The sequence below is a fragment of the Tiliqua scincoides genome, chromosome 2 (genome assembly GCF_035046505.1).
Source record: "Tiliqua scincoides isolate rTilSci1 chromosome 2, rTilSci1.hap2, whole genome shotgun sequence".
Classification (NCBI taxonomy): Eukaryota; Metazoa; Chordata; class Lepidosauria; order Squamata; family Scincidae; genus Tiliqua; species Tiliqua scincoides.
Window position 1 is genome coordinate 8,044,274 of NC_089822.1, and position 18,759 is coordinate 8,063,032.

The window sequence follows — 18,759 nt, forward strand, 5'->3', positions numbered from 1 at the left end:
CAACGCATTACTTGGTTATGGTGAATTTTGGATGATTAATTTGATAAAGAGTTTAGGTGGGTCACCACATAACACACGAACCAAACAGCAAATATTTCATGGTACATTTTGCAACAGATCTACAAACAGTCTTCCTACTCTCTTGTTTTGCCAGAAACAGCGTTTACCTGAAGGGAAGTTTCTCATCATTGGGCTTGATGCAGCGTACATAATGCGGAGTGGTGGCATTCAGGGTCTCCATAAGTAAATGCAAGGAGTTACGGAACTGGAAGGGAACGAAAGAGACGACTCAATCCTAAAATTAGACTGGTTCACACATGCATGTTCATTACGTGATTTTTCTACACTTGATTACACTTAATGACAAGCAGATAAATACGTGAACCACCTCGACTGAAAAAAATTATATCCGAAGCAAAAACTTAGGGCCCAACCCTATCCAATTTTCCAGTGCTGGTGCAGCTGTGCCAATGGGGTGTGCACTGCATCTTGTGGTGGAGAGGACATTTGTTCCTTTACCTTGGTGTTGTATTGCAGTCGCACTGGTACTGGAAAGCTGGATAGGATTGGGCCCTTAATTCTAACAATAGTAATCTCTTGACTGTGGATAGTCAAGTAAGGAATATGCGTATGAACCAAGCCAACCTTGTAAGCATCAACGGAGCAAATGAAAGCTTGCCCTCATCCTCCTCAGTATCTCATTGCAGCATCAAGTGGTGACTTACGTTAGGGAACAGATCATCACAGATCCAATCCAAAACCACTGACACTGTTTATGTCGCTCCACAGCTCCTCAAACACAACCCATTTCAATGCAGGCTGAATCTTCAAACCGACATGAGTTGCCATTGATTGTAAAACTGAGCAAAAAGAAATCAATCCACTGTGGAAGGCATGTGTGAACCTGCCTTTAACACCACAGAATGATAAGGCTGGATGGACCCAAAGGACATCACATCTATGCTCTCACTTCTAAGGAAGGATCCTGTCCATATTTCTCCGGATATTTTAAGAGGAAGGCATAAACTAATATTTCAGATAAATACAATATTTCAAGCCCTTCCCTCCCCTAATAGCACACATACTCCAGAATCTCAGTGTAGCACAAGCAGAGAAGAACAGTAAACCAGGGGTATTATATTAAACCAGTAAACCTCTCCAGCACTGACATAAAGACAATGCAACTCTGAGGGAAGGGAACAAACATTCCCTTACTTTGAGGAGGCCTCCGCGAGTCACATCCAACTGCAGGATGCAGCACATGTCCCAATGGCACCACTATGCCAGTGCTAGAAAGCACTGACATAAGGGGTTAGGATTGCGCCCTATGGAGCACAATAAACCATGTGCTCAAGGTAATCCTCCAAAGCACATCCTACAGGGAAAGATCAAACAGGAAAAGGCTCAGCAACAGCAAGGATTGATAGCAAACCGAACCCAGGAGAAGCGTCCTTTCCAGTTCTAAAATACAAAGGTCAGCACAATACAAAAACCATCTACAGAATTTACTGGGGTGCAAGATATAGAAGAAATACCATCACCACCCCATGATAAGTAAATGTGGGTGCACGTATAGGGAGAAATATAATTGGCAAACAACTTTTGGCAGCAGAATTTTAAAAAAGGCAACAGTCTTCAAAGTTATTTGCTCTTTAGTCTTTACTAGTTTACTTAACATTCTATTTGTTAATGGCAAGTACAAATACTGGAAAGCATAAGAACATAAGAACATAAGAACAGCCCCACTGGTTCAGGCCATAGGCCCATCTAGTCCAGCTTCCTGTATCTCACAGTGGCCCACCAAATGCCCCAGGGAGCACACCAGATAACAAGAGACCTCATCCTGGTGCCTTCCCTTGCATCTGGCATTCTGACATAACCCATTTCTAAAATTAGGAGGTTGCGCATACACATCATGGCTTGTACCCGATAATGGATTTTTCCTCCAGAAACTTGTCTAATCCCCTTTTAAAGGCATCTAGGCTAGACGCCAGCACCACATCCTGTGGCAAGGAGTTCCACAGACCGACCACATGCTGAGTAAAGAAATATTTTCTTTTGACTGTCCTAACCCGCCCAACACTCAATTTTAGTGGATGTCCCCTGGTTCTGGTATTATGTGAGAGTGTAAAGAGCATCTCTATTCTATCCACTCTGTCCATTCCCTGCATAATTTTGTATGTCTCAATCATGTTCCCCCTCAGGCGTCTCTTTTCTAGGCTGAAGAGGCCCAAACGCCGTAGCCTTTCCTCATAAGGAAGGTGCCCCAGCCCCGTAATCATCTTAGCAGGCGCAGATGTTGCCCTGAAACAGAGCTGTCTACCTGATGTCCCACTGTTTTCTTGTGCTCTTTATTGGCTGCTTTCACGGCTGGGCGGGCAGAGCGGATATTGATCTTTGAGGAAGTCCCCTTTCCAGTCGAAGCAGTTGGCACAGAGTCTTTCGCATCGTGAAATAAGTCGGCTACCATTGGATACTGGAAGAGAAAGATCATTGTGAGTTGCTTAATGCTCTTCTTATGGCAGATCTTTGGGAGGAGCATTCTGGCTTCTCATTAACACCACCACACTACTAGCCATCAAGGGAAACAACAGTTCATGTGAAACAAGGCTGTGCAAACAGCCCATCACCAAACTTCTTTTTCCCTCCCTCCCTCCCTCCCTCCCAGGGATGATATTTCCAGAATTATTTCAGTGCACAGATGAACAATTATTTAGTCTGATAGTTACAGTATTTTTACCCCACCTTTCTACCTGAAAGGACTCAAGGAGACTTACAAAAAACCAATGCAAAGAGCATAAAATCACAATTAAAACACAAATCGTATATTATCTACATGGCCTTTCCCAGTTTGAAGAGACACTTGGCCAACAGACTGAGGCAAAGAGGCAAAGAAGGAAGGCCCATAGCCAGGGAGACAGACCAGGGACAGACTGCATTTGCTGCCAGTGTGGAAGGGATTGTCACTCCCGAATCGGCCTTTTCAGCCACACTAGATGCTGTTCCAGAACCACCATTCAGAGCGCGATACCATAGTCTTTCGAGACTGAAGGTTGCCAACATGAAGATGGCTTTCAAGTTAGGCGCGGTGATGGAAAGGCCAGAACCTTCTCCTGTATGCTGGCACAGCAGAGGACGCCTGCTGGAGCAAGTAACTTCTGCGCTGAGCAGCGGCAGAGGGTGGGGAGGAGTGGAGCAGGGTGAGGGAGGGTGGCGACAGGGGCAAGTGGATTGGGGCCAGGAGGGGAAAGGATTGGTGGCGCTGACAATACCATAGTCTTTCGAGACTGAAGGTTGCCAACTACAACTTCACAAGGTTGCTGCAGAGATGAATGACATAAGGCAGTGCTTCTCAAACTGTGGGTCATGAACCATTTTCAGGTGGGTCCTCATTCATTTCAGTATGTATTTTATTTTTAATAGACTTGATGCTCCCATGGAATGTGACTGCATTTGGGGAAATGTTACAGACCTGTACTTTTAACAGGCTACTATGTGTATACTTTTAACAATGATAGTCAATGGGGCTTGCTCCTTGAGTAAGTGTGGTTAGGATTGCAGCCTTTGGGATGTTTGGGGAATTTGTTTTAAACAGATCAGCAGCTCCTTGGGAGGGTTAGAAGGGTTTTTCTTTAAATTAATTTTTAAACTTATACTTATTGTAAACTTTTAATTTCCTTCCTTAATTAATTAATTAATTAAATCCATTCCTGTGGGTTCCAGTGCTAAAGAGACTGAAAATCACTGACATGAGGTGTATAAAGCAACTCAGCAAACTAGAATTACTTTAGAGAAAAACACAATTATCTACCTTGCAGGCATATGCATTACACAACAGTTGACAAAAAAAAAAAATCTACCAAAGGATTGTGGGCCTCTCAGAAACACATGAAAAAACTATCAGGGCTGGCTAAACCTGCTGAGAGTAGTTTAAAGAGTTGGAGTATGGAGAAGTTTGGAAGCGACCACAGTGAGCCCCCATGAGTCCCTGCGCATATTCTCCACTTCACAGCACTTCTGTCAAGAAAGAACTGCTGTTAAGTCTGTTTTAAAAATGCTGGCCCAGGGATGAATCCCAAAACTACAGGAAACAAACAAAGCATCTCCCCAGCGCTGCTTTTATTAAGACAGGATTGCGATTGCTCATCAATTGCTCCTGAAGATTAATTGGCCTAACCTTGTTTGCATATCTGCCCAAATCCCACTGCGGAAGAATCTGTTTGCACTCCTTTATCATCCGGCCTGACACATGGCTGTGTATTTGTTTTATGCTGGCTGGTTTTTATTTTAATCTCAACCGCCTACAGAATCCTTTTGTCTATCTCCTGCCTCCAGCAGGCCTCTCTGACACCAGAACCTTCCGATAAGCATCGCCTTGTTCCAAAAAGAGGTCGTGAGCAGTGATGCTGCTGTTCTGTGTCTGTCAAGCCTCAGTGTGGTTCAGGGATGTAGTAGAGAGCATATTGCTTCAGGTCTGGGTTTGCCCTTTGAACCCAGAGGGGTATGCTGGGGGGGGGCACACAATCTGACTTTAGGTGTCTGGCAAATACAGCCAGGCAGCTAACCAGAGGCAGTTAACAGTGCATCTAGTTCAGGTCAAGTCCTTGCAACGAATTGCTCATACAGGAATGTTTTGAACGCTCCCTATAATGTAAAAAACATTCCCTACATATAATTAAAAAACACTCTAGTGTATCAGGCAGAAAGGATCTAGCCCAGCCTGTCCCTGATGCATTCTACTGGTGCCCTGCTTGAACATGTTCCACTTGCAGAGCAGTGTTCACATAGGGAAGAATTCAAGATTGCAGTCCCCATCGGGAGCCTGAACTCATACAGTCCATTCTACTGCCTCACTGGTCGCCAAAGCCAGAAATGTCCAAAGTCTCCACTGACCAGCTCTTTGCCAGTAACTTTTCCAAAGCATCCAGGGTCCCGATCCAGGACTCCTGACATTCTGCCTTTGTATTATGGCTTGGACATTTTGGGCTACTTACAAAGATGAGCTTTGGACCTGGAAATAGCAAAGCCAGTGTGACTAAGGGATGTGGAGGCAGATGAAAGGAACCACATACATCCTTCCTACATCCCTTTGGGCTGACCTTTTCCTCTACGCTGCCCTCCCAAGGGTGGAAATAAAGGATCAGAAACCCCACACTGCTCATTAGAAAACATATGGTGGGGAGGCCATATCAGAATGAAAAGGTGGCTACTGCCATGTAGCAATCCAGCACTACCAAAGAGTTGTGACAGAATAGCAGTGGTGACCATGCTGGGTGTTTCAGGCAAGATTGCGCCAAACGTTCTCTACAGAGATCTCTAGGCTCAAGTTTTGGGGGACAAAATGAGCTTACTTATTTTTGCCGTTACCAGTTTCAAGTGGTAGCATCAGAAGTCATCCTCCTGACTGCTGTTTACCCCAGAATACCACTGGGAAGGACAATACTTGATGATATGGCTTCATTCATAAGGGCACTCCTCCACAGCTGCGATACAAGGACATCTGCAAGAAGGATCTGAAGGCCTTAGGAGTGGACCTCAACAGGTGGGAAACCCTGGCCTCTGAGCGGCCCGCTTGGAGGCAGGCTGTGCAGCATGGCCTTTCCCAGTTTGAAGAGACACTTGGCCAACAGTCTGAGGCTAAGAGGCAAAGAAGGAAGGCCCACAGCCAGGGAGACAGACCAGGGACACACTACACTTGCTCCCAGTGTGGAAGGGATTGTCACTCCCGAATCGGCCTTTTCAGCCACACTAGACGCTGTGCCAGAACCACCATCCAGAGTGCAATACCATAGTCTTCTGAGACTGAAGGTTGCCAGCAACAGCCCATAAGGGCACTCCTAGTGGGAAGATGTCTACTGCTTCCACCACCAAGCTCGCTACCCCCTCTCCAAATCATCCAAGTGTCACCCCTGTTCCCCCCCATGTGCGCACTGCACAGCAAAAAGAGTGGATCATTTTCACTCAGATTATTTTAGACGGCGAGAGAAGCTGCTCTGTGCAGCAGCTTCTACCCCATGGCTTCCGGTCATCAGTTTCCACTCTCCAAAAACTATCAGAAGCGACCTTCAAAAAATGATCATGCACATCTCTAGGAAAACCCCGACAGTCTTTTTCCCAGACATCCTGTCAAACAGAAGGACAGCCCTGTGTCAGGACAAAAGGCATTGGTGCAATCTTTCATTGGGTCGTGTTCCTTCCCCACCAAATACCCGTCATTTCTAATAAGTCCTAATCACACAGCTTTTTTCGGTGAAACTGTGTAATCTTCCTGACGGCTTTAAGCTTTGTAATTTTGTTTCTGAGCAGGTTTTAAGCCCCTCCTGGCTATAATTAGAATGCACCATTCTTGAGCATACACAGACAAAAACTGCTTGGCTCAGCAGTTTAATGCAAGCTTGTACTGAACACCAGAATCAACTGAAGCTGAGCTCCTTTCCTGTTCTCAACAGATGTTCAAAAAGGGACAGGCCAGTTTAAGTTTAATGCATATTTCCCAGAGATGGCTTTCACCTATTGCCCTCTTATCAGGGTTGTATTTATCTTTTGGTTGTTGCTTTTCCAGGAGACACTCCAGGGTTAAAGTCCTACCAGAGCTACTGGGAAATCAAGCAGAGTGGAAGGGCGGGCAGGAGGAGGTGGCAGCCGTAAGAGACCTCCGCAGAGACTGGGGCATGGAGCAGAAGGAACCAAAGAGATAACTGTTTAAATGGCAGGTTAATTTCTCTTCATTGTTAGGATTCAGATGCACTGCAGAGGAGGAGCAGGGAGAAGCAGCAGGCTGATAAGAAGAGCCCGAAGAACAAGTATGCTTGCGACACTCTATTTTAGTAATGAGCTGAGAGTTGCACAAAGCTTTCTGCAATCCAGGTAGGCTTCTGTATGTGACAGCATTCTTTGGAGTGAGAGGTTGAAAAGAGTATTTCAGCGGACTAGAGGGAGCAGCATTCCCCTTGCCACTATGATACTTCTAGCCCAAATCCTGCTTCCGTACCCAAGTAGCTGTGCAACTGCAATGAAGAAGGGGGGAAACTATGCCAAAGAAGAGCTTTCCTGAAACTAAAAGAAGGTTGTTTGCTCCTTTAAAAAAATACACACGCTCACACTTAACGCATTTGTTCTATCTGCTGAAGGAGGAGCACACCTTTTAGCACTCAAAGGCAACAGCCTAATTCAGATGGCATGATATCATTTGCCATTTTATCACAAGCAGGTGTGAACCTGAGGCTCACAGGCCATCTTTTCCTCCAAGGAGAAGCTTCCTGCTGTGGTTTGCAACAAGTGACAGTTTGCCATTTCTTCCAAGTACAGTAAACTGTGGTTTGTCTGAACACCAGCTTGTAAAACCAGGGTTTCAAAATGAGTTTCTGGCCTTGCAAGCTCCCTCTTCTCCCCATCCATGCATGAGGTGAGGAGAAATTTACATTCCTGTTTGGGCTTGTGGGTGCAGCACAGATTTTGCAAGCCAAACTCTGACAGTAATAAAAACTTTGAATTTCCTTCCCTTACTCATGAAAAAAGTATGCGCATGAGCCTGAGGCAGTGGTGTCATTAAGGGTTCGTTTTACCTGGTACAGGAGGCCAGCATGCCACCCCCAGGATGGACCTCCTCCCATTCAGCGGGCATGGCAATGCCCCAGATGGTGGTGTGCTGGCCTCCTACTGATGATGTGGCAACACATCATCACCCTGCCCCCGCTGGTTTTGGGCAATAACCTTTGATAGAATAGAGATATTTCAACGTGGTTTGTTTCATTGCATTCTGCATAAAATTACACAAAAGACTATGGTATAAGCCTACAGCACCCGGCATTCCCAGCTGGTCTCCCATCCAAGTACTAACCAGGCCTGACCCTGCTTAGCTTCCAAGATCAGACGACATCGGGCATGTGCAGGGTAACAGTTGCTAAGCAATGATAATATGTTAGGCCAAAATGCTGGAGTTTTCTATTCTTTCTGGTATCTCAGATTTTACCTTGCTTGCCTTCAGTATATTGATCTGTTCTTCATGTACAGTATCTCTGTTTTTCTCCAGAAATCCATCACATTGGTACTCCACCTACAACATGTGACAATAGAGGAAAGTTAAAACAAATCACATACCGGTAGTTAAGATCCTGAGTGCAAGTTATTTGCTCTACCTCTCCCTCTCTCTCTTTCAGACTGACTCTCCTGTTCTGCTCCAGGAGTCCGTAAGGGAGTTGGGACATACATACGTCAAAACAGTCTAGAGCTGCCAGCCTAGAGTTATTGCACCTGCGCACTGTGCATGGATAAAAGTGCCGATGTAACCACCTGTAACTTGGAAGTTTGTAACTCAGGGAGCCAGTGTATGTTTTTTCTCTCTTTCCCTCTCCAAAAGAAGTTTCAAAGATACAGATCTTAAATCAGAATCTAGACCCATAATGATGTAATGCTTAATCAATTTATGACACCCAGATTTAATTTTAGCTGTCCCACTCACCTCAGAACCATGGAGTTGGACATTTTGCATTCTTAATTGCTGTTTTTTTAAAACAATTTTGAGGCTGAAGTGGGATTCTAACCAGTGGTGTAGCTAATGATTGCGTAGCCTGGTTCCAAGCTCAGAATGATGCCCGTGAAGTGATGTCACAACCAGAAGTGATGTCTTGCCTGGGCTATTTAAAAAAGTGAAAACTGGGGGGAAACCTGTCTCCTCCCCCCAGCAGCTTGCCACCCACTACACAGTGGCATAGCTAAGACATCTTATCTGCTATCTGGGGTCAAAGAAAAGTTTTTAGCCCCTACCATGACAAAATCAAATTTAATTAAGTAAATAATAAAAAGTGTACCCTTATTGGTTATAAACACTGTGCTGGGGTGAAGAAGGATGGTGTATTCTCACCATGCTAAATACAAGAGGAGCACTACTTGAAAAAGTGCCTTGCTTTGAATTAAGAAAATTCACTTTTTGTTCCATAAGACAGTTGTGTTTTCATTTTCTGGTTAATTGGCCATAACTTTTGATAGAATACAGATATTCCAATGCAGTTTATTTCATTGTATTCTGCATTAAATTATCTTTCCAATGATATGCAACACGATGGTGTTATACATACATACCAAGGTTTTTACAATGTTGACCACTATTGTCAAGTTCAGCTCGTTGCCCCCCTAAAGCTTGTTGCTCAATGCATTTGCAATCCCCTGCATCCCCTCAGCTATGCCACTGATTCTAACATGAACCAATGCAATATATCTTGAAGGCTGTATAGAGCTGATATTTCATTGGTTAAGGCCAGCCCTGTCCTTTAAATAGTGTCCCTCCCCAAGCTCTTACCCCATATAAACCTTCTAAGAATGAAGAAAGCATTGCATGCATGACACCTTGTTCAACACCAGCTGTGAAAATAACAGTTCATCTCCACCATTTAGAGTAAAATGTTGGAAAACAGTTATCTATGCAAAATGTAGAGTAGAACTATAATTACTTGTTTGACTAATTGCTGCCTTCTGGCATATGATTCTAGCTTTATTCGCCCCTTGTAAAGCATATAACAGAACAAACATTTCAACCTGAACCATTTAGTGAGATAAGTGTATGATATTGGCTCAGGTTGGCATCACAGAAGCCAGACTCCTAGGGAAGAAATCAGAACAACTGAGAATTGACTAAGAGGAGAAGTGACAATAATTTGGTGAATGCAGAAACACACATCACCCAGGGGCCTCCTTAAAAACTTTCTGATTGCCTTTTAAGTGCACCTCACAGTTCCATACACATACATGCACATTATAACTGCAGGATCTAAGAGATGCTTATTTGCTTGGAGCATAATCTGTCAGAACTAGATTTGCCCCATCCCCATTCTGGCGCGCAAGGGCAGAGGCTTGTGCAGCCATGTTAGGCTGCCTGGGTCTCCCGGGGGGGGGCTGGCCTTTGGGAGGCGAGCGCGCATGCTTGCCTCTTCAGTCTGCCTTGGCTGGCACCCTGCCCTTCCTCCCTGTGAGCAGTCTGAGATTAGCTGGTCGCTGTTTATGTTGGGGCCGGGTAGGAATCTTTTGCTGTCAACCAGTTTGGCCTAAGTTTGACAGTTTTTTCACCTGCCCCAGACTGTCCAGGAACGTAGGTCAAGTGTAACTAATCAATGGTCACTTTTGGGCAGGTAGTGCTGGGTTGATAGGCTAATTTTTGGTATACACTGGAGGCAGCAAAGTCATGGGGGCAAGCCAAGTCTGCTCTAACATAAGAACATAAGAACAGCCCCACTGGATCAGGCCATAGGCCCATCTAGTCCAGCTTCCTGTATCTCACAGCAGCCCACCAAATGCCCAGGGAGCACACCAGATAACAAGAGACCTCGTCCTGGTGCTCTCCCCTACATCTGGCATTCTGACTTAACCCATTCCTAAAATCAGGAGGTTGCGCATACACATCATGGCTTGTACCCCATAATGGATTTTTCCTCCAGAAACTCGTCCAATCCCCTTTTAAAGGCGTCTAGGCTAGACGCCAGCACCACATCCTGTGGCAAGGAGTTCCACAGACTGACCACACGCTGAGTAAAGAAATATTTTCTTTTGTCTGTCCTAACCCGCCCAACACTCAATTTTAGTGGATGTCCCCTGGTTCTGGTATTATGTGAGAGTGTAAAGAGCATCTCCCTATCCACTCTGTCCATCCCCTGCATAATTTTGTATGTCTCAATCATGTCCCCCCTCAAGCGTCTCTTTTCTAGGCTGAAGAGTCTCTTTTCTAGGCTGAAGAGTCTCTTTTCTAGGCTGAACGATGCCTGACCGGCTTGAGGAGGTGGTCTGGCTAGCCTTCAGGCTGGACTGGCCGTGTAAACAGCCAGGTGTGTTAATTCACATTACAGCTGCCTCACCCTTGATGGGTTGGCTACAACAGGGGTTTCCTGTTGCAGATCGGGAGCATCCTCAAGCCAAGTGCTACGCCTGTAGGGTTACATCATACATTTTGGGTGGTAGGCGGCTAGCACTGTTTCTCCACTTTAGCCACCCGCGCACTTTTAAGGTTTTTGCGGTTTTAATAAGATTGCCTTGCTATAGATGTTATTACTAATAAAGCGGCCTGTTACATTCCAAGCCTGTGTCCTGCGTGCTTATTTGTAGGTTTGGGATAATTTTAAAAGTAAAGCTTGAGATTTAAATCAGCACTCTCTAAGCTCTCCAGCTAAAAAGAACTGGCCCTCGAGAGTCTTACTCTCACTGTGGGCAACTAGCAAAGTTCTGCGTTCTGCAAGCAGGGCTCCTGAATTTTCCATGCAAAGAGCAAAGTGAATTTTCATTAAAACATAACATTATTAACATTCAAACCTCCCTAAGAATAATTCCAGAGCCCTTCCAAGCAATGTATTGAAGGCTCAATCTGTATGTGACAATGGTGGGCCCTTCTGTTTAAACCCAGGTCTGTCTGAATCACGTTTGAAGTGGGTATGGTGTGCAGGAGTCCAATTTTTAAAACCAAAGGGGTACACCGGAGAAAAGAGCTGAATGCTTCCTACACCTGGTACGTCCCTCTCCCCGCCCACAGCATTTCTCCCAGTCAGGCTCAGTTCTGGTAAGAGATAGGTGCTAAGGAGAAAAGCACCTGGGCTGACTGATTGTGGAGGCAAGGACTTTGGAACTTCATGCTCTAAAACTGCATGACCCTACACTACACCCAAAACTAACTTGCACTAACTTGCCCACTTGGACATAGATGCATTGTTTGTAACTGGGGCAGACCCAGGTTTAAACAAATGGGTCTTGTGCCACCATAAGCAGTTTAAGCCTAAGCCACATGAAATAAGGTTCAAAAGGCCATTAAAGGTAACATAGACAATTTACACCTGTCCCCAGCAAAAAAAAAAATTAGTCACTGTGAACAAAACATATCTGAGAACAAAAACTTCAGTCCCCATTACTGTATTTGATGCTTTGCTCCACTGAACAAACAATTATGCCACAATGCTATGGTGGGTTGTTGCTTCAGGGGGGGTCAAGCAAAGACTTCACTTCAAAGCTTGTCCCTCTTTCTCCATCCATCGAAGGTTGTCCACAGAATTGAGCACGCCTTGCACGACTTTGAAGAGAGGCAGTTCCCACCAGCCAACTTTACAGTTCTTACTGGAGACCATGTCACTGTAACTTGCAAGGGTTGCAAGAGGGCTGGGCTGAAAAATGGTGGCTGCCCAAGGCCACCAGCCCAGATTCAGGCTAAGGTGGGTGATGCATGCCAGATCTGATGCAGAGTGGCCACCTTTTTTTCCTGGACTTAACACCCATATCATTTAAATAGTAGCTTGACACAAACTGGGTCAGTGGGGCTTTTCTCCCATCATTTTTCGCTCTGATACAGAATATTTCATCTGCTTAATTTAGGGTGCTTCTTTTAAAAGTACAGGAGCAGGTCTGAAGAAAAGGTATGATGGAAGGGGAAGGAAACGGAATCCTTCCTTGCATTTCCTCCCCAAGCAGAGAGGTTTTCAGCTCTTTTAAAAAAGGAAAAAAGTAGCCTGAGCTAATTGTCCAGAGCTTTCAGAGACAGGGAAGACAAATCAATCCTCAGCACCTGCTAGAAGCATCCCACATGCAGAGTCCCAGCCCACAGGCAGGATGGGGCTATCATTCAGTAAGGGTCACAGAAGGTAACTCATACAGCACATGTCCCACCTACTCCCATTACCTTATCTGCAAAATGCACAACAATGAAGGAGGTGTTTGACATGCGAGGTTTTTGGAAGTGCTGGCTGCTGCTGTGGCGATCGTATAATTTCTGGGCCCAGTTCTGGTCTGTTCCTTTGGGAACCTTGTAAAAATAAAAGGAGGGGAAAGGAGTAGAGTTACAACAGAAACAGATGGATTCTCAACAACAATCTGCACTGAGTTTATTATAATTAAGCAACCTGTGGCACCTTAGAGAAGAATAAATTTATTGCAGGACAAGAGTTTCTGGTACAATAAATTCAAAAGTCTTTAAAGTGTCACAAACTCTTTGCTGTTTTTGCTGCCATAGGCAAACACAACAAGTGTTCTCTAAGTGTTTGCTACAGTTGTGAATTGTGAACGGCGCTGAATGAGGATCTGAACTGCTGGTTCATTACATGGCAATGATGGATAAGATTAGCTAACATACATTTCTCTCAATGTTCTTTTCCAAGAACAAAATACATCGGTTGTGAAGTCTCTGTTTACACATGTGCACCTCTTAGAGTCAAGTGGTATACAGGTATTCTGCACCTGGGCGTGTTTCCACATATATGAAACGCAGCATGAGAAACCACCTTGAGTCAGACCAATCCAGATGCCCCAGAACTGTCACTGCTAACTGGCAACAACTCTTCAGCCCTGCACAAGTTGGCTTTGTCACGCATTATGCTGGGAGAAGTGAGGGTCTGAACCTGGAACTTCAACAGAACAGATCACCTAGGAGGGTGTTACAATTTCCCACCAACAAACCAAATACATAGCAAACCCAGCAGCCTGGGAGCTTTATATTGGGCAAGCTTTTAGTGCTTGGAGATAAATCTCGAGTCCTTTTTAGTTTCATATTTACCTTTATGCACAGTTTTTCTTACATCTTTTATAACAGATCGTAAGTTTTTACAGTAAGGTCACTAGTGCATAAGAAAAAAAACAGTAAATACACATTTATTACAAATTAAGCAGGGATTTTATTTATTTAGGCTGAACTGTTTATTTTACTGAAATCACTGAGCTAAGCTTTTGCAGTCAACAACAGACAGTCAAAGTTGAAAACTCAACATGTATTAATTGCCCAAAGCAGAATTGTGCATCGCAAGAAAATGCATCTTTCAGCAGTAACCTGACAGTATTTGCCTATGAAAGCAGTCTTCCTTTCATAATTCCACACACCTGGAAACAGCATTCAAAGGCTTCTCTCCTTTTTTTTTTTTTGTTTAATAATGCAACCCATACAATCTTCCTGGGTCATCAAGATAGCCTATCTTTGCTTAATCACTTATTCAGGTATCTCCATAATGCAAGGTTCTGATAAGGATTCATCTGTGACTTCTTTGCAGAATGTATTAAACAGCATAACAATATAATTTATTCAATCATTGCTGAAGCTAAGGGCCAAACTTCACAAATGCTCAGTTCAACCTTGGCATGCTCAAAGTGTGCTCTCTGCAAATAGCAGATATGGGGAGGAGGAGAGTGGCAGACTTAACACCCACTTCCTCCACACTGCGGTTGAAACACAGACCAGGTTTCCTAGTGGTTATGAGTTACAAACAAAACGTAAAAAACAAACAAAATACAAACAAACCAGTGCCAAAACTGCACACTGAGTGTAATATGTAGTATGGCCTAAAGTTGTGCTTATCCTACGTCCAGTGCAGAAACTCCGAAAAACCTTGGCTCCTATCGCAGTCAAAAATCCTCATGAATTTTAATAGAGCAAAGACTGCCGCCAAAGGCTGCTTCTATATAGGTTTATGAGTATATCACAATGGCTGGTATATCCATTTGACACAATTGGCTGAAAAATATTATTTTTCTTCCATATAGTTAATAATTTCTATCATGCTTAAAGGAACACCAACGTGCTGCTCATTCACAATTGAGGCCCTTTTTGTGGTTTGGTGGATATCCACGAGGAAGAACAGCCTTCTCTGTAATAGTGGCAATTATGTGAAATGCCCTCCCACCGGTTGTCTGCCTGTCCCCCACAATGAGCAGCTATCAGGCTAAGATGTGGCTTTTTAAGAAGGTATTTCAGCTCAGCTGATGTTGGGCACAATCCTAACCAGCATTCCAGCACCAACCTAAGGGCAATGCAACTCCAAGGTAAGGGAACGAATATTCCCTTACCTTGAGGAGGCCTCTGTGACTGCCACCCAAATGCAAGACGCAGAACATGCCCCATTCGCAGAGCTATGTAAGAGCTGGTTGGTTGGGAAAGTTGGTTAGGATTTGGGCCAATATCTCCTATATATTTTCCAGCTATTCAATTGCTTTTGAGCATTATGGTATAGTATTTATTCGGATTCTGGTTGATGTACTAACTATATTATTGTGTTTTTGTATTCCATCTTGGTTCGTTATTTTATGAAGATTTGAGCTTTATTTTTCACTGTTAATGAAAGTGGGATAAAATGTGTTTTAAACCAACAAAAACCAAATAAAGTGTCTCTGGTTAAGTGAGAGCAAAGTTACCAGATCAACAACAATAGAGGACACTGCAGAGTTGGGTCAGCTGTTCTGAAGGGGACTAGTCATTCAAAGTGTTCTTCATGGAAGCTTCTGCCCCAACCCCTTGTCTCAATTTGGAACCCCTATCCCCCCTCCAAGATCATTCTTGGGCAGGAGGTCTGGTCTAGAGGGTAGAGCCTCCATTTGCCTGAAGATAACATCCACAAGGTCGCCAGTTCGAGGCCACTGGCACCGTGCGACCTTGAAGCAGCTAACAAGCTGAAGCCGAGCTATTTCCATCTGCTCTGAGCGTGGGAGGATGGAGGCCAGAATGTGAAGCCAGATCAGAACGAAACATCTGAATTGTTTGTGGCTCTTGAAAGATAGAGCCTTCTTTCAATTGTAAAAATCCCTACGGGGATTTAAATAAGCCTGCCTATGTAAACCATTATTATTATTATTCCAGTTGGCCCCAATCACTTCCTCCTTACAACCAAATCCAAGAAAGAGGCTCCAATGCACTTTATTTATAGCATCACTAGAGACATATAAAGAAAAAAAAATACCTTGCAGGTACTCTTCTATCATTGGATAAACTCTAAGCTATTGCTTTTTTATCGCTTTTTAAAAAAAAAAACTTGCCACTCGGCTATTAATTTTATGATTGATTTACAGCCCAATCCTATCCTTCCCCCCAGCAGGTGCAGCCATGCCCAAAATCAGCATGCTGTCTCCAGTGGAGGGGGGCACAGATTGGAAGGCTTCAACAGACAAAGGGGATCTAAATCCCATGTAAGTCCCTTACCCCATGTAAGCTTCCTACTCCAAAATGGGTAATTTTGGACCTGCGTTAGAAATTTCACTAGGGCAAGTTGGAGGAAAGAAAGGGGGCAGGGAAGCTGCTGCTGGAGAGAATAAGGTCTGGTGCTCATCATTGCTGCCAGATCCACCCCTCCGGCAGCCTCTCTGCCCGTTATGCCCTCTTCCGCTGGCTTACCAGCTCCTGCAGCCAGCAGGAGAGCCAACAACTCACCAACTATTACAGTAACAGCCTAAATTTAAAATTTCTGAAGCTTATCGCATATGCTGTATGTGTACCCAACTACACTGGTTTAATTTAACCAAAAGTTCAGCAAGACATTTTTGCCTTTTTACCTTACATTCTTCATCCAGCAAGTCAAAGATACCCAGCTTAGCTTCTATAAGGTCTATGCACGGCTGGTTGTCATAAAAATCTATGAGTGTCCAAGGGATTTCTTCCTTCATGTATTCTTCTTGCTCTAATTTGAACACATGCTGCAACAGAAACAGATAGTAAAGATTTGACTGTATTTAGGAGGGAGTAATTTGATGATAAACCAAAATGCTCTCAGGGGCCTGGTAGAGTAAAAAACCTAGACAGTGTGGCAGTAGGAGCTGCTTAGTCCTTTCCTAGATTAAGTGCCTGTTTTATTCATTTCACCTCCCTTATTGTCTACATTTACGGTCTTAAAAGCACACTACAGGAGGGTCTGCAGGAGTCTGCCACAATTTCCATAGGACAACTATTAAGGTTTTGATTTTAAAAAATGCATACTGGTATTCTATTAGTGGAGCTTAGAGGAGAAGTACCACTTGGTAGGTCTGTCATACAACTGAAGCAAAACCTGGTGAGTTAAGTGGTTGGAGCATAACAGGGTCTGAAGTTTACCGGCTTTTCAGGTTTAAATTATGTGCTACACAGAGCCCCATTAACGTTTCAGCCTTTTGTTTCTCTTTCAACTTAGAGCTGCCTGGGCAGCTTGTAGTGTAATCCTTTTCCAGCTCTCTCCAGACTGTTTTCCCACCCATGTACAACCTCATAAGAGGTTACATTCTGTGAGTCTGATCATTAGTTTACCCTGGTCATACTTTGGCAGGCAGGAGGATTCTGACTCTCAAAGGTCTTAGGCAGAGACTATCCCCTGCTACCTGCTTTTTAAAAACCGGAAAAAGCATCCTTTTAATCCACCAATGCAAAGGGTGTGCTTTATCCCTGAGCTAATGGGCTCTGTAGCTTTCCTTTACCTTTCCCTCTAGGGCAGGGGTGCCCAAACCCCGGCCCTGGGGCCACTTGCGGCCCTCGAGGCCTCTCAATGTGGCCCTCAGGGAGTCTCCAGTCTCCAATGAGCCTCTGGCCCTCCGGAGATTTGTTGGAGCCCACACTGGCCTGATGCAACTGCTCTCAGCTTGAGGGAGACTGTTTGACCTCTCAAGTGAGCTGTGGGATGAGAGCTCCCTCCACTGCTTGTTGTTTCACGTCTGTGAGGCAGTAGCGGCGGCAAAGGAAAGGCCAGCCTTGCTTTGTGCAAGGCCTTTTATAGGCCTTGATCTATTGCAAGACCTTCATTCATTCATATAAGTTCATCTTTAAGATATTCATTTATGTAAACTGATGTAAATTTATTCAAATTTTAAATGTAAATTAATACTTTTTTCCCCGGCCCCCGACACAGTGTCTGAGAGACAATGTGGCTCTCCTGCCAAAAACTTTGGACACCCCTGCTCTATGGGGAGGGAAGCAGTTTAGGGAGAGTGATTATTATTACCTGGAGGGGAAATGGTCACGCAGCCCCTCCCCAACCTCTTCCTACGCAGATGCAGCTTGCTCAGTTAAATTTAGAGAACACTTCACAGGAAAGAACTGTGGAGATCTGCACATAAGGTGCATTCTCAGTCTTAGATTCTACCACTGGTCATCTGATAGAAGGCAGCTTAGAATTCGAAGACAGGCAATATCAGTGAGATACCAGCTGGATGGCAATTTCCAGCTGTGATTTAGGTTTAGATTACAACCCGACACACTCTGAATTTAGGAAGCAGGTCCCACACTGAAATCAGTGGACCATGCTTCTAACCAGGGTTAGCTCATCCATGAAGCTGCCTGGGAAGGACATTTCAGGCAGTAGATTGGAGGGGAGCTGGCCAACTCTTCTACCCACTCACCTCCACTGCTGCTGCTCTCCTCCTCCCACTCCCTGGATTAGAAAAGGAAGAGGAAGAAGGAGTGAAAGAGGAAGTATGGAGGAGAGGAGGGAGGCTTCCTTTTCCAATTCAACGAGTGGGAGGAGAGGCTGGCACATCACCAGGTAAGGGGGACTGCGTTTGGCAGAGTGCTTCAAGTGCCAAGAGGTCTTGGATTAGCCCTTTCCAAATACAAGGGGCCCTCGCTATCCCTGGGGGACTGGTTCCAGGACTCCATGCAGATACCACAATCTGTTGATGCTGGAGTCCTGAGGTGGGGCAGAATTGTGGCGCCACAATAATGGAGGTCACACCACTCAATTAGCCTCCCAGCTTCCGCAGAAGGCAGCCAGGATGCCACAGGAAGTGACTTCTGGTTCACTTCTAAAACTTCTAGTTTGCTCCTGGGGGTTGTTCCAAGGCTCAGGGAGTCAATGGAGTGTGCCGTGCACCTCCCCACACTTCAGAACACCTCCCGCGTGCAACCGGAAATATTGGGCACAAACAGGAAGAAGTTGATTCTGGACACATCCTTGAGGGCTTCTAAGTGGAGGTACCTGTCTTTTTTCCAAGCCACAGATGCCAAGCCCGTGGATGAGGAGGGCCCTTTCACACACTAGAAGTCTTAGGAACTAGGCTTGGAGGCTTCTCTTCCCCTCT

The 18,759-nt window shown here is 44.7% G+C and overlaps 1 protein-coding gene across 1 annotated transcript in view; it reads right to left on the reverse strand.

Moving 5' to 3' along the window:
* Window positions 1–18,759, reverse strand: part of MYO5B (myosin VB) — a 206,656-nt gene that overhangs the window by 90,238 nt on the left and 97,659 nt on the right. The window contains exons 11-15 of the mRNA XM_066617957.1: window positions 16,273–16,413; window positions 12,647–12,769; window positions 7,973–8,056; window positions 2,324–2,476; window positions 168–265 (exon numbers count right to left, since the gene is read on the reverse strand). Of these exons, the coding sequence (XP_066474054.1) occupies window positions 168–265; window positions 2,324–2,476; window positions 7,973–8,056; window positions 12,647–12,769; window positions 16,273–16,413 (599 nt within the window). The remainder of the gene's footprint in view (window positions 1–167; window positions 266–2,323; window positions 2,477–7,972; window positions 8,057–12,646; window positions 12,770–16,272; window positions 16,414–18,759) is intronic.